This window comes from Mugil cephalus, chromosome 8 (genome assembly GCF_022458985.1).
Source record: "Mugil cephalus isolate CIBA_MC_2020 chromosome 8, CIBA_Mcephalus_1.1, whole genome shotgun sequence".
NCBI classification, from domain to species: Eukaryota; Metazoa; Chordata; class Actinopteri; order Mugiliformes; family Mugilidae; genus Mugil; species Mugil cephalus.
Genome location: NC_061777.1, coordinates 15,627,471 through 15,650,567, shown reverse-complemented (window position 1 = coordinate 15,650,567; position 23,097 = coordinate 15,627,471). Strand labels below are relative to the sequence as shown.

At 45.1% G+C, this 23,097-nt stretch overlaps 1 protein-coding gene across 29 annotated transcripts in view; it reads left to right on the top strand.

The window, feature by feature from the left end:
* Window positions 1–23,097, top strand: part of mef2cb (myocyte enhancer factor 2cb) — a 65,199-nt gene that overhangs the window by 28,131 nt on the left and 13,971 nt on the right. For all 29 annotated transcript variants that reach the window (XM_047591363.1, XM_047591378.1, XM_047591365.1 and 26 more), the window contains 2 exons: window positions 1,978–2,202; window positions 11,317–11,520. In XM_047591363.1, the coding sequence (XP_047447319.1) occupies window positions 2,149–2,202; window positions 11,317–11,520 (258 nt within the window). In that variant the 5' untranslated portion in view covers window positions 1,978–2,148. The remainder of the gene's footprint in view (window positions 1–1,977; window positions 2,203–11,316; window positions 11,521–23,097) is intronic.

The following is a 23,097-nucleotide window of genomic DNA, read 5'->3' as shown; positions in this document are numbered from 1 at the left end:
GATGCATTTATGTTCATATCTCAGTCCGTCCATAAGTGGGTGTATTCCAAACCATCATCTCAGGAAGTTTTTTTTTTTTTTTTTTTGTCATGCATTTCATCATTGTTAAGACTGCATTGTCCCGCTTTGTGTTTGGTTTTGTGTGAGGGAAGTTTTTGGCAGACAGTCTTAGAAAATACATAAGAGTCAATGTTGTGTCTTAAAAAATAATAATATTTACCAAATTTGAATGTGAAGGCCCACACCATTGTACTGTGTTAGTGTTAACCAAATTAAACTAAACACTACTGTAATATAAATGCTGCATTTTGTGCAGAAAGACCTACCATCATGTGCTTCTGCTACAGGCCTTGGTCTGTCACTAAGAGCAACAGCACGCTTGGATGTCTCTATTACTGGCTTGCATTATCAATGTCCCACTCACACACAACTCAAAAAGGTCAAGTGAACAGCGAGGCTCTGGGCACAACTCCGGGATTCTGATCTTTCTTGCGCTTCTTCACACGTGTTACTCAATAAATACATGGATTCAGGTTAGGGGAAGATGAAAAAAAAAGGGGAAGGGAAGTGCATTACAATGTGCAGGTATGTGTGCGGTAGTGTGCAAAGGAGAGAATATGAGAGAGTGAGGGAAAAGAGCAAGGGTTTTTTTTGAGAAAAGAGAGAGAGAGAGAGTGATAGAGAGAGAGACTGAGACTGACATGTCTTTTGGTGAAGTGGTGTCGTCTTCCACATCAATGTCTGATGTGTGTGCTGCCAGGTGCCGGAAATCTGGTTCAGAAAGGAGAGAAGAGAGAAGAAGGGGAAAGTAGAGAAAAAAAAGGCAGGGTAGATGGAGGATTTTTTTTTTTATGTGACGGCGCTGACAGCTCCCCTGCATTGCACTGAGCTTAAATAATGGGATGCTCATTTGCATAACGAGGGACGTTATCACCTCTACTGTCAAAAGAAAACACAACAACAGTTCTTCTGCTCCTCCCTGAGATAGATTGGGTTGGCCTACTTTAGCACTCTGGAGAGATGCACTGGAGCTCTGGCATAGCCGGGCTCACACAAGAGCAACACACATGCGCGCACACACACACACACACGCACACACACACACACAGACACGCGCACACATATGCACACACGTACGGACACACAGTCATACTCACTCATGCAACTTTTTGGCTGCAGCTTTCATCTCCGTACATGCAGTCCAGCACATCAGCTGCTGGCCTCCACCCCTGGAACACAGGTACACACACACACACACACACACACACAACATTGCGCACACAAGCACATTTATTCACTACCGCTCAGAGGATCCCACTGACGTGCTACGTCTCCAGCTGGATTAAGTTGGTCCTGGAATTTTGTTTGATTTTTATCTTTAAGAAACATCCCTTTGCTATGTTTCAAAAGATCACTCCTGGCGCTTTTTTTTTGTTTTGTCTTTGCACTGCCAGATCATGGCAAGACCGAGCCGACTTTTACATCTGTATTCTATCCTGCAGCTCGCATCTGCCATTTTAGAGATGAGCTACAGATAGAGTGTGGGGGGGGAAAGTTGTGGCTGGCAGCTCCACTGTCAATACAGTGCAGTTTCATGGGAAGAAACAAAATGTATTTCTCAGTCTGGAGGTAATGTTACAGTGTTGGTGATTAGAGCGTTTAAGTTAGCGGCACTTCCAAAACACTGTCAAACTCTCTGTGAACGAGGCGAGATCCTGACAGCGCTGTCTCCTCTCATAGTCGGTGCCTGGGTAAAAAAAAAAAAAAAAAAAAAACGCAAAAACTGATTTGCATGATATCGACAGTGAAAAACACAGCAGTTCTCACAACGTTGTTGACAGATTCTTTGTCTTTCTTCACCCTCCCTTGTGGCTGCCATGATGCCACTTTTATTATTTTTTTCCCTCTCAGTATTTTGCCATATTTCATTTCATTTAATGCTCACTCCCTCCCCAACCCCTCCTTTCTGTCTTGCAGGTACAGATGCTGGAATCTTTGAGTTGATTGGAACAAATAGAAAGCAGAAAAAAGAGACAGATAAAAGAAGAGCAGAAGAGTGACACGAAAGAGAAGAGAGAAGAAGAAAGAGGAGAGGGAAGAAAGCTTAAAGTTCTTTAGAAAGAGGAGAGAAAGAAAGCGACGGGGACGATGGGGAGGAAAAAGATTCAGATCACGCGGATTATGGATGAACGCAACAGACAGGTAAGTCCCTGGGGGATGGGTGGATGGATGAGTATGAGGATGGGGGAGAGAAGGGGGTGGAGGAGGGAGGAAGGAGGAACACCCTGCACCCCACATAGCCCTCAACAATGAAGGTCTTCTGGGAGTGTGGGCAATATGTGAACCGGGGGGGACAGAGAAGTGCATGCAGGGAAGGCACAGTTATTGCTCTGGGTGGAAGAATTCCACTCGCTTAAAAATAGCATGTTTGTTTCTCTTCAGTCTAACAAACCAGCTTACACGAGGAGCGTATTTCCTAAAATGGATTTGCATGAAAATATCCGTAATTTTAAAAATCCATTCTGCGTGTCGCCGAGCGGCCTGACACACCCAGGCCCTCACACCGCGCCACCCAGTTTAGCACTCTGCCAGTGGAATATTACTGGGCAGAGGGTGGTAGCACTAGAGGGGCAGGGTGGGGGGGGAAATGAAAACAAACAACCAAACAGAGATGAGATGGTCTGGATTGACACACTGAGAAACAAACACCGAAAAAATACTTTTCTTGGGACTAAATCAGCAACTGCTGTAACTTTCCTCCAATTAAGTATTCTGAATTAAATCAGATCTAACAACAATGAAACGCCTGCAAGACACTTTTGCTGGCGTCACTTGGTACAGACTCATAATAAAGTGTGGACAGCATGATTCAAACGGACACTACTACCGTCTGTGGCAGGAAATAGATAGAGACAGAGCTCCCTTACTGCCCTTGAGGCCGACAATCGATCACTTCCTGTGGCACAGCTGACCACTGACACTTTGTCAGCTTCCTGGCAGCCCAATTGGATCCATACGGCGCTATCGTGGCCTCTGGATCACGGGGTCAAACGCGTAACACCAGTGCACGCGGTTCCGAACGCGAGGCTCGTTACGTTGCTTTTGAGACGTCTTTTATCGTGTGACATCCCCAATAGTTCTCCAGAACCAGCTGACAGCGCACTTCATCAAACAGTCATTTGCGGCCAGTTGAGAGTGACATTAAAAAGCTCAATGAATTGATTGGGCCATGCTGGAGGGGGTAATTGAAGCAAATTTTTGACCCTTGTCATGAGCGATCTTGAGTGTGATTGTAAGTAATAAGAAGATTCTGAGACCGGAGTGCGAAAGTGGGCGCACATGACAGAAGCCACTCCCGTAATCATAATTTTACTGCGCGCTCACCTTAGAAAACAGGGTCAATTTAAAGTGCCAAACACCGCACATATACAAATACAGCACGTACACGAATAGCGGTATAAATAGCACATAAGAAAGCAATCAACAATCTGTGGTCATATTCAGATTCATGTATTTGTTAGTAAAAGTCAGGCAGGGACAAAGGAACAGAGCAAGAGCAAGGAGGAGGTCACAGAGTTTTAGATGAGAACTCAAACTATCGTGTTGCAGCAGCACCGACGCTTCCCCCTTACTGTTATCTCAGCCCTCGTCTCTCATCCCACCTTAGACTGGGCCTGCAAGTTGCACCAGGCTCTCCGACTCCTGAGAATAAGGAGGGGAAAAAGGGAGACAGGAAGGACACCTGAGGGGAATCGATGCCTGAGATATCCGGGCTTTACTTACAAGGAGAGGAGGAGGAGGAGGAGGAGGAGGAGGAGGCAAGACAGAGAAGAAAGAGGAGAGAAAAAGGTTCACGGAAAGGGAAATCAATGCATCAATGGATTTAGTTGTTTTGATCTTTAAAATGATAGATCACTCGTTTAGTTGTTGTTTTGCCGCAAACAACAGTTTCTCCTGACATGATGTCATCTAGTCATGTGAACAGAACCACATGCCACACGGAGAGCAAATGGCATACGGTGTCATTCAACTGACAGCATAAATAAGTGACATCACCACGTTATGAGGGGGTGGATATCACAAGACAGGGACAGACACAGAAACTTAAATTTTCTTCTTTAAAGGAAAAAAAAAAAAAACGGAAGCTTTGGTTTTACATATTTTCACTTCCTTTTTGAGGAAATGTCCCAAAACCCAAGCCAAATAAACACCAGATGACTGCGTATAGTGTTGATTTCAACCCCACATTCTTTACATACTTTAATGTAAAAAAAAAAAGTGCTCATGAAGCTCTCCTGTGGACTTAATATGATTTTATACTGATGTTACGTGGCGTAATTACAGCTTGGCACGGTTGTATTGAACAACAAAAACGTTCCCTTTTCAGTCCAAAATAGAAAATGGAATCTATTTTAACATTTCCCACTTCTCGCACACTTCATAATGCCGTTTTTGAGTGGCACCACTCTATGGGGCTGTCAGCACTACCTTGCCACCTACGAGGCCGTCCTGCCTCCTCACTCCTGCCCTCTGTGCAGTAGCAGCAGTGTATTGGGCACGGGGCCTGGCTCTCTCTGGGCGGCCACTTTGGGCTGCCACCCCCAGGCCCCGAAACACTTCCCCAGAGCAGTGGCAGAAAGGCCAGGCCTCCCTGGCGTTGACTGGCTGCCCGGAGCTCTGGACAGTGGGCAGCAGTGTGTGAGCCCTGGCTCCAAGCCTCCCGACCACTCAGACCCTCTCCCAGCCTCGGGCACATGAAAGGGCCCCCTGTGCCATAAACTCATGGGCTGTGCACAGAGAGCAGACTCTCTTGATCCACACGCACACAGATAGGTCGGCGCACACACACACGCACAGGCGCACGTGTGTGACGACACGTACTGTCATAGACTTAAACTATAGCAGATAATACGCTCAGGCGCGTACTTAGATGGCGCGTTTAGTGCCTTTGTTTATGTAGCGCAGACAAATGCCTGCTTGTGTTCACATCTAAAACACATCCATCTCACTGGAGTCCGTCTTGGGGATCGACTAATTTACTGCAATTGGCTCTAATTAGTGTTACCTCTCCAGCCAGTACGCTCAGAGGGCTTAATTTAGGAGGACTTGTTTGTGTGAATCTTTGTCTGTGTGTGTGTCTTTGTGTGGGACATGTGGTTTCCAAGGGGGAAGGGACCCAGGGCTAAAGGTTAAACATGGATCAGGTCATCAGTGACAGGAAGTAAACCAACAGGATCTAACTACTCCCACAAACACCAGCCACACCAACGCATACTTGGCCCGGGAGAAGAGAAAAACATAAATGTTTTTGTGCGTCCTTGCACACGCCGTCTCTCTTTCCTCGCCATACGAGCTGCAGCTGAAATAAGGGGTCTTTTTGTTTCTACGACAAAGCATTCTTCCCTCCAATCAACAGCACCGGGGTGAGAAAATGTGTGAGTGAAATTAACAGCAGGAAAATAATGAGGCCCACAGGGTAGCTCCTCACCCCTGCACCCCTCCTCTAATTCCCTGTTTCCCACCTTCTACCATCTCCTTCTTTTACCACAGCGAGTGGCACTCTGTCGTATGTTCGACGCTGCGAGACCTCACCTGAAAAGGGCTCGCTAAGCTCTCACCTCTCTCGCTGCTGCATTTTTTTTCTTCGTTTCTCAACTTATCCTTTTTTTTTTTGTTTCGTTTCCCGTGCTTCATTGTACGTCACTTATGGTTTTCCCCTCATTATAAAGTCTTAATGGTTTGCCTGGCTTTTGCTATTTTCTTTCACTTACCCAGGCGGACTAATTCCACGGGGGTGTTCATTTATCAGGTGAAATGGTTTTGAAATTTTATCAAAAAGGTGGAAAAGTCCAATAATAAAACTGGGTTTGCTCGTCTGGTCTGGAGGCCTGAGTAATCGTTTAAATGTTCTCTGATTTTTTCTCCACAAATAATGATTTTTTTTTTCCATACAGTTTGTGTAAAAATCAATTCAAACCAAGTGGTTCTTCTTGAGATTTTTTTTAGTTTTTATTTAATTTTTTTTTCAGTGCAAAAAGTGAAAATAATGTGCCCTGCGTACGCAGCTTCAGCCTTAGTGTCAGACCAAAAGTTTCCACTTTAAATGAATGACAACAAAGTTATTTTTAACATGTTGACCACTAACTTGGAATGGAACGAAACATTGACTTTTTTTTTTCTCTCTCTCTCTCTTTTTTTTTTTTTTTTGGTCAGTCCGTATAGCCTTGTGCAGTGGCGGCTTTCACCTTAAACAGGAACACGCACACGAGCGCTCTACTGAAATGTAATTGCCGGCTCTGGTATAAAGAACAATCAGAACTGTCATGCATTTTAAGACGCGTATAACTAAAAATGGCACAATTAAGACACCTGACGGTTTTACTGGTTAGTTTTTTAACTAAATTGGACACAGAATGAAGAAATGTTTGGAGGCTGCTGCCTCCTGTTCTGCGAGATGAATGCACCCTGGAAAGGGATGATAAGAGGGTTTTTGAGGAGGGAGAAGAGCATAGCATATATTAGAGGTGGGACAAAGCCTCTTTTGTCGTAATGCCACTCTTAACAGCTTCTTTGGCTGTGAGGCAGAGTTCAGGCCAAGGTCTTGCGCTCCTCTTATTCCTTTTGCGTAAGCCCATGTCTTCCTGCTTGGCTCCTGACAATGGGATAAGTGTTTGTCTCAAGACAAATCGTGCTGCTCCATAGGTGACTGACATCTGTGTGTGCGGCTGTGTGTGTGTGTGTGTCTCCGCATGGCCATGTTTAGTTTGCTAACCAGCAGTTTTTTTGGTGCCTGTCTCTCCACTCCTCCTCTTCCTTCACCTCCTCCTCCCCCAGGGAAGCAGGCAGGAGGTGGGAAGCAGAAGCGAAGCCATTGTGAAGGGGAAGCCACTGGCCTCTTCCTGTTATGAGAGGAAATGCATACAAATGTGCTTCCTGTGCGTCCGCCCCCTCTTTTTTCCCCTCCTCTTCCCTCCCGTCTTTCTCTTGCCCATGTGGCAGAGAATCAGCCTCTATCCCTCCTTTCTCTGTGTCCGTCTGTTGATCCTGGGTGTTTTTCTCCTCGTTCGCCAAAAGGAAATGTGACAGGTCAATTGTACAGAGCAGAAAATAATTCCCTTTTTTTTTTATTATGTATGATTCATTTTTTTTAGTTCAGTTGGTTTAGTTTGGGGTGAAAGTATACATATAATTACATAGACAGCATGCAGAAAGAAAGAAAAGAGATGCAGATGTACAAAGTAGAAAGCAATGGAAAGGGGACGGTGCCTTGGTTAAATGTTTACAGGGTTGCATGCGTCTAAATCTCTCATGGGATTCAGTTGTGGAGGAGGATAGGGGTGAACAAATAAGTCGTGTATTGCTATGAGTCTATAGTGTCTAGTTGTGCGTTCCATTCCAGATACATGCAACATGCACACATGCATACGTACAACCCTATGTGTGGTCATAGGAGGACGAGAATGTTTTCGTCCCCTTCAAGTCTCCCAAATTTTGAAGCATAATTGTGGTCCAACTCTCATTGTTGCCAAGAGCTTCCTTATAATTGAGTAATCGCTTAGAAGGTTAAGCTGTTGTTGTGATTGGGGTGAAATAATTTTCCACTGTTGATGGAAAACCCAAATGCATTCGCAACAAGCATCGCTGAGATTGGAGAGCTCTCCTGACGAACATGGGTTAACGCTCAGCATTTGTGCCTCCGTCCATTCCACGTGAACGCACGTACACAGTCTTAGAAGCCCACGGTAGCACTTTGAAAGTCATGTGTCCCATTATACCCCGTTAGTGTAAGTCTTCAGCTCACAGATGGCTAAAAACGGTCTCAATTTTTTTTTTTTTTTTTTTTTTTCCTGTGTGTTTGTGCGTGTGTGTACTTTCACACCCTTGTTACCAATATACTGTGAAAAGACACAGTTGGGTTCACACTCACACACTCAAGCTGGTCCATTTTACCAGTGTGCACAGTGCTGTAATGTCATGCTCTCAGTTTTTAACATAGTGGTGTGTCTAACAGCACCCACTGACCACAGAAACAAAGATTACACCCACACTGACATATGGGTGGTTTGCAATAAGTTTTTTGGGTTAACAACAAAGACATAGGGCTCATTCAGGAAAAATAAATCAATATTCAAAAACCAGTACCTTAATGCAATTCTAATTATGTATGCGCAAAGAAAATGCTGCTTAAAAAGTAAGTTTATTAGTCCATAAACATGGCATTTTATTAATGGCGAATTCAGTGTTTTACCATTATAAAATATCAGTAAATGTTACTGGTCAGGTGCGTCATCCAGACCGTCTGTTTTTAGCCACTCGGGCAGAACAGTAGCTCCTTGAAAACTGGTTTACAGCTGCTGTGTGGGGCTGTTTCGAGCTCAGACAGGAAAGGCCAGTGGTGAAATCATTAGCTTGGATTTCGATGGGCTAAAAAGGTCACATGATTGCATCATGTGAGGCCGCGAAGGTGCAAGAGAGTTGGCTCGATGCAGCGGCGTCTAATGTAAAGCAAATTGCCCAGCGGAGATGCCGTTGAGATTAGCACATCCCACGTGATGTTTGCACCGGTATTTACCATCGAGGCGGCATTCAAGCCAACTGTCTTTTTGAAATGTGCGCGCACTTGCTCAAGAAAGCAATGTACAGCAGATACTGTATGGCTGTGTATTTATGGATGTATGTGTTGGGAATATATGTGCTTTGGAGGTAGCAGGTTGTACGTGTCAGGTGGAGATACGGGGGTGTGGTGTGATATTTATGTAGGTGTTATTGTTTGGTCAGTTAAGGCTTTTCATAATCACACTCATATTCTTCCTGTGGTGTTGTTAAAGTCAGTCTACGTGTGAATTATAATATGTGGGAAATGCCGTTCCTCATTTAAAGTGTGAGGCACAAGACGGCTTTGATTAGATTTAGCTCTTCTACACGAATGTCAAAATGAAACCGAGAGAGTGAATGTCTTCCGAACAGCTCGTCGCACCGCTGTTTGTCTGTGCGTGCAGTTGTGTTGTGCTGATGTTTGCGAGTGTCACACCATGGCGGCTCTGAGAGACTTCTGAGGGTCACACCCAGCCCGCCGTGCGTGCCACCTTCGGAAACATCACAGAGACAGAGACCCAATGAGCGCTTGATAACGGAGCTGGGCCGGCAGCTAGCTCCGTCCTGCATCTGCCCCTTGTGCCCCTTGCATCAAAACACCAGGGGAAGACAACACTTTACATGTCCTGTTCCTGAATAGTGCGCTTTGACCTTATGTTCCACAGTCCTGTCGTCTTATTTACCCGCTCGTGCACAATTTGTACTGTAGCCCCGCCGCTGTAAGGCTGACGGACCCCTTCAGGGCGCTCACGTTTCAGCCGAGGACGACGCGGCTCAGTGTGGGTTGAATATGACAATTAATCTTATTGTCACAAGATGCCTTTTGATCTTACACTGTAAGAATGAGCCTTGTTTTTTTTTTTTGTTTTTTTTTTTCACATTGCAGTGTGACTGTGTAAATGTCAGCATGGTATTTAGAGCCCAGGGGAGTGTTTTCTCCTTATGGCGTCGGTGAATCAGATGAGTGTTTGTGCCGAGGTACAGAGCCTGACATTGCATACACACCGGTTTGTCACTGCAGTCATAACGCTGTCCGTGTCTCTGGTTACCGCCTCTGTCGTCTGACAGATAGTTCGGCATGATGTGGTGACATCACTGGAAAACTTTTATTATTATTTTTAGGGAGGGGGGTTGGGGTGGGGGGTAGGGGGGGTCCAGGATATGGCAGTTCATGCAAGGTTTTACCCACTCTTAGTAGAGGGGGAGATGGAAAGAAAGACGCGAGGGAGGAGAGGTATTGTTTGATATTCAGTTTCCCTGGTGCATCCTGGGAGATATGATTTCAGGAAACCCAAAACTATCTATCAATATCTATTCAACCCTATCTCCTCTTTCAGTTGTAAAGAGAAAATGTGAAGGGCAATATGTGATAGCGGAATGCCAAAAATCTATTCATGCGTTACCACACACAGATATCTGTTCTTTGAAGGCTTTCTTTGAGAGCGCCTTTATCGCTACAGCTATGGTGTTTATTATTGTGTACAAAAGCATGTATTCCTTCTACAATTACGGCGCTTTTTTTTTTTTTTTTTTGGCCCACTTAAGTGTCAGAAGAGAATAGGCAAACATGCAGTTAATCAACAAACTGAGATCATTAGCTACCAGCTGGGCACAGTTCTGGCAGTATTTTCTCCCTGTAAAAGCTTTGTCAATACAGATTTCCAATGTAAATAACACGCGCGCAGTCGCTGAAGAAAATAAAAGAAATTTCAATAAAAACACGCACAATCGCTCGGAGAGGGAAGTTGGCAGTGGCACATTTTCTATTTTTTTTTTTTTTTCCCCTCACACAACTTAAGAGCTCGCACACATGGCTTGGAAACAAAACCAGGTGCAGCTCGCTGGAATTAACTCACTTTCACTGCTCTAGTTTTGATCCAAACAATAGAGGAATAGAAGCTGCTCTATTTTGACAATGTGGGCACTTGTGGTATGTCCGCGTTCCTGGAGGTGCCGGCCCTGGGCCTCGCGCACATGCACGCACAAACGCACTCTGGCACCTACAAAGAGAGAGAGAGACAGAAAGATGAGAGAATTCTTGTGGCTTAAGTTTAGCACATTGTCAATATCTTAGTACTCGCACAACTTCAATGGCCTGTTACTCACTTTGAGAGGAGGTTAATTGGGCAATGCAACTGAACAATGTGTGTTGCAATGTTACTCGGCGAAGTCTATCTCAGTCGTTTTTTTTTTTTTTTAGATAAAACATATAATGTATTTTTTTATGCAAAACCAGGAGTGAGACAGTGAGTACGATTTAACTTGACATGTGTTCCACTCTGAGCCTCCGTGCTCTTTGATGTACAAGCAATAACTGATCATCTTTACCGTTATCTGACTGAGACAGAGTATTTTCAGTTCCTTAAATGTGAGCCCAGCTTCTTTTTTTTCCCTTTTCCTGGTATAGTGGACGGACTTTTACAGTTAGGGGGTGTTGAACCATCAGCAGAGTTTGCTTTCTTTTAAAGCCGAGAACTTATCATTTTAAAGAGGAAAAGCTATGACATCAGATTTCTATTTATTCCATCATTTCAGCTGAACGTGGTCTAGGGTGGGGGATTTTTTTTGTTGCTGTTATAATTAAATTACAGCCACAAGTAACATGGCGCAAGTTGATTTGATTTCAAGAGTGCCTCTGGAATATGTGTTTTAATGTATATGTGAGCCCTACAGCGCCGTTCCTCATGTGCCATCTTTTCTTTTTTTTTCTTTATTACCCAGGTGACATTTACAAAGCGAAAGTTCGGCCTGATGAAGAAGGCATACGAGCTGAGCGTGCTGTGTGACTGTGAGATTGCCCTGATCATCTTCAACAGCACCAACAAGCTGTTCCAGTACGCCAGCACAGATATGGACAAGGTCCTGCTTAAATACACCGAGTACAATGAGCCCCATGAGAGCAGGACCAACTCTGATATCGTGGAGGTAAGTTGCACGAAAACACAGACGGCACACGCGCACAGATGCACAGTAGCACACACTCATGGCCAGACGCGCACGCTCATGCAAACGCACAACCAGACAGATGGTTACAGCATTTGTGACTCATTCAGCAACCCTTACTTCTCTCTTTTAGTCTTCACACCTAGCATAGTGTAAGAAATAATTGCTCCCATAGTTTGTCAGTCCTCCCCAATGGTTCAGTACCAACACAGATCACATTTAGAAAATGTATTTTAAGACTCACAACATGTCATTAATTTCAAGAAAAGACATTTATTTAAATTGTCCCCTTCTGTTGTTTGTACTTAGCGACATAAAAGCGGTAGCCTATCATTGATCTAGGCCTTTCAGGCTGTCGCCTGTGGGGTGTAATCACAATCCCCTGCCCTTGGTGTCTTGTCACCACTGATGTGTCCCTTAGAGGAGGATGTTGATCTGACTTGCTTTGGACACACGTCGTTAGAGTGGCTCAAGGCGATGTTAAACAGCACTGTCAACCCAGCCAGCAGGCAGGTAGATAAAGCCGGAAATGACGCCAGCGCCCTCCTGGATCCTTAAGCTCTCAACGTGAAACTGTTATGCAACGTTCACACTGGAGCTCTGACAGACCTGGTGGGCCACACACACAGACATGAAAGCATTCATGTGGAGTTTATCCCTTTCTCCCCTTTCCCCTCTCTCTCATTTACACTCATGCCATGCTTTCACACTTAGCTGTGTCAGGCCCCCAACATAATACTCAATGATTTTCAAATGTCACAGGCTCTATATTCAATATTCTTTATGGAGTCCTTCCAGGCATTGCATTTAACCCCGTAATTTAATATATGTTTGTCATTCAGTAGTAGAATGTTGTGTGTCTTTCACGATTCAGGCTCCACCAATGGCCCCATTTCACCCACAAATGAAACAGCTGTTTGAAATCCTAGTTTTTAAAAAAAATATTTTAAGTTAGTCTTGGGCTTTTTGCATCATGAGACATAAATGATGTTAGAGGCTTAGCGCTCATGTTTTAATGATTCATGCACGCTCAGTTTGTAATTCAACACCTGACTGCAGCATACCATTTATTTGTTTGGTCGACCCTGTGTTAATTCGTGCACAACACCATAAAATGGGCTCAGCAAACAAATATACCAAAGAAAAAACATGGTGATCAATGAAATGCAATGAATGAAGGCCATGGTAACACTGCCTGCATCAAACAGCATGGGAAATATTTTCTATCTTTTCATACAGGTGTTTCTTGACTTGTTGCCAGCTCATGGGCGAAAACATTTACCTGCTACACAACGAGCACCCTGCACTTGACTGCAAACGTTTTGCATTCCAATAAGAAATGTGTTTGGCTTAAAAGATATTCCCATCTTTCTTTCTATCATGTCTTGAGGTAATAAACAGTGAGTCTATTGCATCATATCGCAAACTTAAGTGGTTTGCTATAGCCATTATTGCTTTTACTCCACTGCCATTTCCATTTGATGCAGTCGGATATATAATGTGTCGACGTAGTTCATACATTTAGTGATACAACACTCAACACATGAGTAACCTTGAATGTACTCGGTGCATTATTGTATAGTAAGAATCATAACATTGTATGCACTTTTTTGCACAAAGTGCCGTATTCCTCTTTCAAATTATTAATGTGGCCAAGGCTTATTTATGACCGCATATCATACAAAACAAATCACAATCAAACCAGCGTGAACAACTATCCTCTATGCTCGCTATTCCCGTAGTTCCTCATTTACTGTATAGTGAGTGCATTACCCTGCCTCAGCTGAACCCATAAAAAGAGTTGTCACATGTTCCTGCAAGCGCTTGTGACGAGAGCTCCCTGCTTTGAAGCTCTCTTTTTAGCTGTGTCTCCATTAGAGAGCAGAGGATGGCTAACGTGTAAACAGCCGTGTCAGGGGAAGATGCTAAAGAGCCTAGTGGGGGGAGAGTGCTGTGGAGCACTACCTACAATGTGATCCCTGGAGGACTCGGGCTCTGCACTCTCCGAGCGACTCACAGCAGGAGAAATCGATCTGAAGGGGCCTTCAGCCTCAGCTGTGGCGTGCTAAAGGGATTGGCCACAGGGCTGACAGTAGCACGTTTTGCATGGGTGGGAGGCGGGTGTGTGAGGGGGGGGGGTTGGATCTTTCCCCGCAAGCCTTGCGTGCTGCTGTTAAGCGACGTCACAGGTGCAGGAACGTGGGTGGGTGGTTGAGTTTGGGAAGAGGCAGGAGCAAAGCGGACTTCCTGTTGAGAGGGCCGAGCAAACGGTGAAATGTAGGTTCGTCCATGGGGGGACAAAAAAATCTTAAACATTACATCTAAATTGTGTCAAATCTTATTTACACTTACTTTTTTTTTTTTTTTAAGAAAGCTCATGTCTATACCAGCATACTGAAATGCATGCATCTCTCTCCCTTTATTGCTGCTGTGTCTGAAGGTGTAGTGGGAGGAGAGACAGAGGTAGGGGAGCGGAGCTCAAAGTGTGGGCGGCTGGCATAGAGGCCTGCTACATTAGCAATAAAGCTCTATGTAATTAGCATGTCTTTGGTTGATAATTAGCGTTGTTGAGAGAGTGGCACTGAGAGCGTTGCACAGCCTCTCTAGCAACAGCATGTTTACAAGAGGCTGGAGGGCTTTTCTCTCTACCTCTCTCGCACTCCTTCCCCGGCTTTCACTTTTACATCCAGTTTTCCATTGAACAGACAGAATCTCTCGGTTTTGATATTATCTTGACTCCGTAGTCTGTGGGTCAGTGAGTGTATGCGCGAGAAATATAGAAATGTGGGGTTAGAAAGCGAGAGGGCGAGAAAGACAAGAGTGGTAAAGGTAAAGAAGGTCCGGATGACTCACTTTAAAACCATCTCATCTGGGAACGACACTTCTACAAATACATGTGAAAGCAGGAGCCAAACTAAACCGAATCAAACCCTCCTCTGAGGTGGTGAAACAAAAGGAGCACTGTTAATCATTATTATCCTTAGATTCACAATGCATCACAACCACAGGCCCATGAACATAGTGACAACTTGAAAAACCGAGTACATGTTTTTTTTATGTTTATAATGCTTTAATTTAATCTTTCAGGCGCAGTGTCTATCCGCTATTAAATGCACAAGTACAGGTCCATGTGATTAATGTTAAGTGTTCAAAGAGACATCTAATCTCATCTAGGCTCTCTTAGCTTGATAAAAGCAAACACAGAGGCAGATCCTCCATCACTGGACGTCCATGCAGGGTCCAAATGTGTCGTCCTGGCAGGTCCACTGCACACTCTGAGCTTGGCTCCAGATAAAACAGTCAAACATGCAGATAGATTTCCTATACTCACTGTCTGCCAGGCCGGTTTCCTGGACATGTGAACGGCATTAGTGGAGAAATGGTAAGCTGTGTTGGGAAATGACAAGAGAATAGATCCATCTCTCCCTTTTCCTCTCGTATTCTTCCTGCTTAAGAACAATCGCTTTGAGCCGTTATTGGTGATTTATTATTCCAGTATGGGGGTTGTTAATTGCAATAGCACATGAAAGAGGCCTTTCTTTTCCCCTCCCGATGATTACAGATCTAGCCCAAACCTAAGCGGCGTTGGCTGGCGCTCGCTGTGATTGAACGGCCCCAAATCCAACAACACACTTGGGCTTTGCCAAATCCCTGTTCCACAATGTGCTTGTTTTCCCCACTGCCGAAACAAAGAATGCAGGTTTGTGAAACGCTAAAGGGTTAGTGAGTGTGGGGCTGTAAGGAGATATATACCCTCATTGCCTGGAGTGAACCCATGCGGAGGGAACATTTGAGTGAACTGCGTGAACACACACCATATAATGCATTGTGCTTACGTGCACGCACCTATTAGTGCGTTAAGCTTTTGCATTTGAGCTCTCTCAAGTGTATATGTCCACGCACGGGAAACGTTTGCCCCGAACCCTGCGGAGCTAACGGCATTGCGGTGACCTCCGCCAGAACCTCACGCTCCGTTGCCATTGGCTCAAGCGTCACATGGAACGGCACATGGCCCTTGGTACCGAAGTGACCTGCCTGCCTGCCTACCTGCCAGAGGAGAGTCCTTGGCCAATCCCATTTCCAGCAGATTAACCTAATCTCAAAGTTCAGATCATCCCGTAATCTTAAACAGCAGCAGCAGCGGCAGCAGCAGCCGGGACCTGACATCCCACCGATCCTCGACTCATTTCCTGCCACTTCTTCTTTCTTTTTTATTCCTCCCACCTCTCCCTCCCTCACCTATAGAGGGACGTATTGAACGAGAGGGGGACGGGAGGGACAGAGGGATGGATGAGTGTGAGAAGAGAAGGAGGGAGGGAAAGAGAGATGGAGGGAGGAAGGCTGGTAATTATTTCCAAAGGTCATTCTGTTAATGACTACCTGCTTGGCTAATGAGATTCAGCAAAGCTCCCTCACCATGTTTCACCCTGCGTATGTTTCACCCGTGTGCCGAGATGTGTGAGAAGCACAGGTGTGATTTCAGCCCAGTGACAGTCCACTGGAGGGAGGGAGGGAGGGAGAGTGTGAGGGAGGGGTAGGCGGCGCAGGGGTGTAAATGAAGAAACATAAAGAGAAAGTACGTCGGGTGGGTATGTCTGGGAGATAGCGTATCCATGGCAGCTCTCGCTGCCGCATGCCTTTGTGCAATGTTTCGCTTGGCTTTAAAACCTGATTTTCCACAAACACTACAGAGACTAATTTAGCTGATTTCACTGTCACTCGCCTCAAAAATTCCCTTCTTTATATCATTTAAATGCCCCTTTTCTACTTTCTTATAATATTCTTGCAAGTCAACAGAACATGTGATCTCCCCCTCTGAAGTGCCAGTGTGCTCATGTTCTGCCTCGCTCTTGTGAAAATATTTTCCAGCATGTGTGCTATTCTGTGTGCTTATTTGGTTTCTAAACAGCATGGAGAACATTAGCCTTGAGGAGTTTTTCGGTGTTGATCAGCGCGCTGAATGGCTTCTTCTCATGGCTCCCGAAGACTGTATAATTAGTTTGACTTGAATGTCATTTATCCTCTATTACATTTACATGTGTCAGCGTCCAAGAGAAATAAGGGAGTCATATCATATCTTCTGTGCTTCAGTTGCCCGCGGTAATTTTGTATTTGGAGTCGTTTTGTGGTTTTAGAATAGGGTGCGCACGGCGGGGGTGAGGGCGGGGTGGAGCCGCTGCGGCGTTCACAGAGCCCCAGTGTTTACGAGTGATGAAGCGATTGACAACATGGCTTGTTTTTCCTGGTGAGCTGAGGATTAAGGTCTGAAGCTGCTTTGACTGACTAAGTAAATTAACCTTGTGACACTGGCAAGCTAACAGTACGGCGATTTGTTAAAACAAAAGGCTGGGATGTCAAGCCCCGCACATGCTAGGGCGCATCCTCGAGAAAGGATGCCGGTTAGCCGGGGGTTGAGTGTGTGGGTGAATTGATGCCGAAGAGCGGAAACGTGTAATTGAACAATAACTTGTTACACAGTGCTTACTACGTTAAAATCTATTTATTTATTTGTGTATTTATTCACAAGCGTTTCTGTAAATAGTTGGTCGGTTAGAGGTTAATTTTCCTTTACATGCACTTCCAGTTACCACACATCTGCTTAACTGGCAACATGTATTGAACTTGCCACATAAAGCACCCCCTCCCAAAACAACCACAATTTTATTTGATATGCTCCTTCTCTAATGAATACCTCTAAAAGTGGTAGTGTTCTAAGAATAGTGCTCAGTGAGGCTAAATATAGTTGCCTGGCTGGTTGTTCTTGCTGGGAAAGGATTGAAGAATAGGACTGGGATTGCTCTCTCTCTTTCTCGCTCTCTTTCATTCCCCCCCCTCCACCTCCTTGTGTTTCGTGGAGGGTGGGTGGGGGTTGTTTTTGAAACAGAGGAGTGAGTAAGCAAAGTGTCAGTCTCGGGGTATTCATTGAGTCTCGCTCTCGCTCTTTGAGTCTGAAGATCGACCAAGAAGAGTTGCCCTCGGCGACCACATGCATAAGACATTGGTGCGAGACCCCGAGGTGCCTATAAACATTCGGTCCCTTGAATAAAGAAGTCTGTTATCCAATCCTCTTGTTGATTTCCCGCCCCGGCTTCACCAAACAGAGCGTTCTTGTCTTTTTCTCTTATTAAAGAGAAAATATCATCTGTTTCAGTTGAATTAAGTGCCTTTTAATCAGCACGTCTGTTTAGGACACAAGTGACAAACCCAGAGAACGCTTGCGTCTGTGGCGCCAGCATCAGACATGAAGAGAACTAGTTTACTAAGTTCCTATTTTATAGACTATAGGCCCTTTCCCACATTTTGAAAGAGTTTAACATGTATATATATATATATATATATATATATATATATATATATATATATAGTACGAGCTCAGCATTTAAATCCAATTCAGATTCCCGCTGACCAGAAAAGCAGAACCTCAGACAAGAAACCATACCACTTGGCTCTTTGTCAGAGGTGTTTTTTAAGGTCAATACTGAAGCGGAAGTCTGAGGTACTCACACAACAACAAAAGGAGGTTTTAAAAATAGACTGTTTGAAATGTGCCAATATGTGGTCCCTGTGGTGAGGAGCAGTGAAAAAGGCAGGCCACTTCTGAGGCCACGCTGCCAAAAGGCAAGGCTTTTCCACTACACAGCCCAAAACAATTCACGCCAGCCATTAAGATGAAATGATGCCTTGTTCTTTGAAACTATTTGTGGAAAATTCAGAATAATGAAGATCTATTTTTATAGATGGCATTCCCTGCCCTGCCTCGAGTCCCCCCCCACCCCACGGCCCCACCCCTCCCGCCATGATTGCTGCTTTGGGCAGGGTGTGGAAACTCAAGGTCACAGTATAGAGGTCAGCCGGCTGGTCATTGTTACTCAAGGCCTCCCTCAGGCTCCGTTTTCCTGCTGTGGCACGACGCGATAAGAGACAGGGAGACAAAAGACGCTAAGTGACGATTAGCGGTGGTGGTGAGGGGAATTTGAGACGAAGGAACAGAGAGGGGCTAGAGGGGGGACTTGGAAGTTTCACCCTAACAGAAGTGGAGTCATTCGCCCGAGGCTGCACTATAACTCTCTGATGTTAACTTAAAGTATGTAAATTGAAGCCTTACTGAAATGACTGGGCAGATACGGAGTGGTAATGCGTATGACATAAATGTGTCATATGATATTACAGAGCATAAAGCACGTAAAGCTAACTTATGTGTGGCAGACACACACAATTTAGCCTGACGAATTAATTTTTATGTTGCATCAGAAAAACGGCCCGTTGTATAGGCGCATTCTCATCCCTCTCATTTGAATAGAGACGCGTTATACATGCTGGAGTGTAGATAGGATGAAAGATGGGTAGGTTAAGGGTGCAGACATAAGTGCCCTCTTTATCCAGTTTCACTGAGCTGGCATTGTGTCTCATAATGTCTATCTGGCTAATTATACAGTGTAGTGACAAGTCTGAATGACCACTTTGTTCCCGGGGCTGGGATGCTGCTGTAGCAAACAGTGTTGGATTCTGACATGTGCTTAGTGTGTGTCTCTTCCATATGGGAAACACTGCACCATCTGGTATTCTGCTGTGTACTGGCTAGCTAAGATCGTGTGTCTGCGAGTGGGCTCTCGTCTGCAGCGGGCTCTTCGTAATAGTTATTTTAGCACGTGCACCACCACAATGGCACGGTTTGGAGAAATGTGGGGGAACCTTGTTGCGCACAGTACCCTTTCTCTCCGTCTCGCTTAGTGTCGCTCTCACTTACCGCAACACTTTTTTTTTTTCCTTCTTCTGTTTTTGCTGTACTTTTCACTCCAGTTTTTAATGTTTAGTCAATCTAACGGTCCCCAGGCAGTTAGCAATCACACAGTTAGCCGGCGTTATTACTGAACACGCCACCACTTTGCCCATGGATGATGGATCCCAGACGCCGGCCTCTGATTCCTGATTATAGTGCAGCGGGGCACCAGGAGTAAGGGGCTTCAAAGCCACCAAATCACTGAAAAGTCATTGATGCGATAGTTGCCTGAACCAGCGCGTAGGGATGCACAGATGATGACTGAAAAAAAAAAAAAAAAAAGAGGCAGGGACATACTGTGATTAAGGCCCCCGTTCCTCAGATTGGTAACCTACAAAATCAACCATCCACCCCCCCTCCCAAAAAAAAAAATCATTCACACACATACACACGCCGTGTAGCCGTCATCCATGGGCATGCCCCTCGACATGGTCCTGGCATGTTCAAACCACGCTTCATGAAACTGTGGCCCTCTTGCCTTTGGTCTGCCATCTGCTTCCAATAAACTAAGCCAGCCTGATCCCTCTGATGTTCCCTCCACTCTGAAAAGCAGAGAGAAAGAAAGGCAGAGAGAGAGACTGAGGGAGAGGGAGGGAGTAAGACAAAAAATGAGAGCAAGACAGAATGAGACACACAAAAAAAGAAAATAGAAATAAAGAGAATGAGAGCACATCACTAACGTACTATTACCCCTTCTCTGTTGCCAGCAAGGCCACCCTCATTGTGCTTATTGTGAGGGGGTGCTGGGAGGTCCTAATGCCCACTTCATGACCTCCTCCGTCTTATTTGTGATGGGAAGGCGCTTTTACCCTCTATCACGCCTCACACTTTCTGACGCTAAACCACATCGGCCCTTACCAGTGTGCGCTGACAAAATTAAGTTTGTCAGTTGGTAAAAACAAACATGATCCCTGTGGTTTTCCAAACTTTTAACAGCTCTCCCCCAAATCACCACGATCTAAATCTTATTGTTCAAAGTTGGAGTAAAAAAAAAAAAAAAAAAAAAAACCTGTTTCAAATAAAAATGTTCTCCTCTGATTTCTGTATACTGCGCGAATCAAATAAACTGAGAAAGATTATCCGGAAGCCCTCTTAAAATGTCAGCGTGGTTCAACGGCATTAAATCAGTTACAGCAGAAGCGTCTGCGTAGTGGCCACACCCTGCCTTTACAAAGTCTCACGCGGTGTGACAGAAGATCCGTACAATTCACATACATTCGCGTCTTCAGTCGTTGTGTTGGAAATCACAGAGCAAATAAGTGCTGAGACTCTGCCACACAAAGTGTTAATTCCAATGGCATCTCATAATAGTGTAGCTGCAATAACGATTAACCGAAAGTGACACAGTTATTGATGCTTTAATATGAGGCCTGTCTGTCATGGACTTGTTTTCCACCCACAGCTGAAATAGGCTGCAAAACCATAAACTGGTCCATTTCTGGTGGGAAACCCCTGCTGCTATATTGTCTTCTGCGTTGATTGTACTCATAATAGTGTGTGTTTACTGAAGATCACGCAGCGTTGACAGAAATAAAAGAAAAAAAAAATGACGTTTTTTTTGTAGATAGATTTTGCCCTGATGCTTTCTGTCATTGGGTTGAAGACACTGAGAAACATTCACTGGCCTGGCTGTCGCCAATAGCCATAAACACAATATTGAATGTGTCGTACCCTTCAGCCGCTGCCAAGATAACTGCAGAGGGGAATGGTCAGCGACGAAGCTCTTTCCAAACACAACCCAACAACTAGCCAGAATCAATCAGAAATAAAGATGTACCCAACAAGCCAACAGTATTTTGATTCAGCTTCTGCTGAGACGTCGCGGTAGCGCTGAAAATGAGGGGAATAGGACAGGGGGAGTGAGCCGGAGACAGACTGAGCACCAGACTGAGACAGAAAGATGGGGGCAGAAAGACGAATAGAGGGATAGAGAGGGTGAGCAGGGTGGCAGAATGCCGAGCAGACGGATCCTGGTATGGCGGGAGCTCTGGGCAGGCGTCAGCTGTCCCTAGCAGACCCCCTGTGGCCTCCCAGAATTCACACCCAAATACCCTCCACCGTTTTCCTCAAGAGCTACACGAAGTTATCACCCACTCCTCAAACTATGTAACGAATGTAAGGCGGATTTTTCTCTTCAGCAATTAAAACATTAGAAAACTCCCATTTCCTTGACGATCGCTCCTTATGGTAGCTCGCAATTTTTCTCAATGCGGTCCTTTGCCTCCTCTCAGACCAGCCCAGTCTAGGCCAGCTTAGCTGAGGGTGCAAAGCTGAAGAGACGGGTGGCTCAAGTATGTAGGACACCTTGTCTATGCTGCGCCAGCTTCACACAGGCCCTGCGAGTCGAGTCATGAGGGAGCATCATGAAGAAGGAGTTTAATTAGGAGCAAGCCTCCAAAGGGGCCACAGTGAAAGACACGGAGCCAAGCAAAGAGACGCAGTTTTTTTTTTCATCGTACTTTTTACTCCTTTTCTCTCTCACATTTGTTGTACTCTCCCAGTGTTGCATGCTGGGAGAGTGTTGTAGTTGCTAGGTCCAGATTTATTATTATTATTATTATTATGTCGAAATCAAAGTGGACAGGAGGAGAACAGGAATGTTAACATTAATAAATAATGGTGAAACATTTCACTTTATTTAATCCTTGTAATCCGAGGCAATAAAAATGCTGTGATGTTAAATATGTGCTGTTCGATGCCAGCAGTCATTTTAGCAAAACATGAGCTATTTTGTTTTTTTTTTAGTGTGTGTGAAACCGAATATTGTAGTTATTTGGAAAATTGAAAAATTGTAATGTAAGCATGAGAATTAGGGAGAATATTCTGTGCATACAATCCTTGGCTTAAGTGAACTGTAACAAAGTGTTTTTGTTTAATCCTCATCCTATTACCATATTCCCCAAAGACTCTTATTTTCATGCCAGGTCTTCATACCCGTGCTCCTGTTTCTCTCGACATTAGCATAGCAGCTCTCTTTCCAGTGATCATTATGCTCAGTTATTTTGAAGCGTAACTCGCGGATGTGCCTTGTGCAACGGTGACGTCAGAGAATAACCCTAGATGAAAAAATAAAAAACTTGGCTGGAACGGCGGTCGATGGCTCTCTGTGAAATACGCAACAAATCTGAGGAGCAGACGAAACAGCGGTGCCTTTACAGAAGGGTGAAAAAACCTCGCAAAGTAGGGCAGTAGGATGGTGAGGCGGAAAGCACAAGAGCGAGAGGTCCTTCTAAGGCTACGCGAGCTCTCCGACAGATCTGATTGGTGGCCGGGTTGTGTGTCAGCCTTTGGCAACAGGTGTGATGTCTTTTAACAGGTGGGCATGACTTGGATAAGTGGCATAGCGTCCTTGTACCGCACCCTAAATATGTTGAGCCCTGCTGGAAAGCTATGCCTGAGCCACATGCTTCCTGGTCATATAACACTCGCGCCCTGGCTGCCTGCACCCCATCAACACCCAGTGCACCCGTCGCCCAACCCCCCCCTGCCAGACCACCAGCTCAGTTACCCCATATGGGTGTCACCTTTAGCCCAGCCCTTGCGCTCCTCCCGCAGCAGTGCTCCGCCGCTGTTCTTCCCAGAATGGAAGTGAATCCTTCATGCACTCTGTGGCGGCGGTGGCAGTAGGTGGAAATCTGCGCGAGTGGGAAGAAACGTTGGTTCGTTTTCGCATGCGCTCTCGTGTGAACAGAGAAAGGGCAGCGGTTCAGCTCTTGTCAGTTTGATATGATGCATCGCCGAGGCCAGAGCGAAACTACGCGGAAGAAACGGCAAAAGTT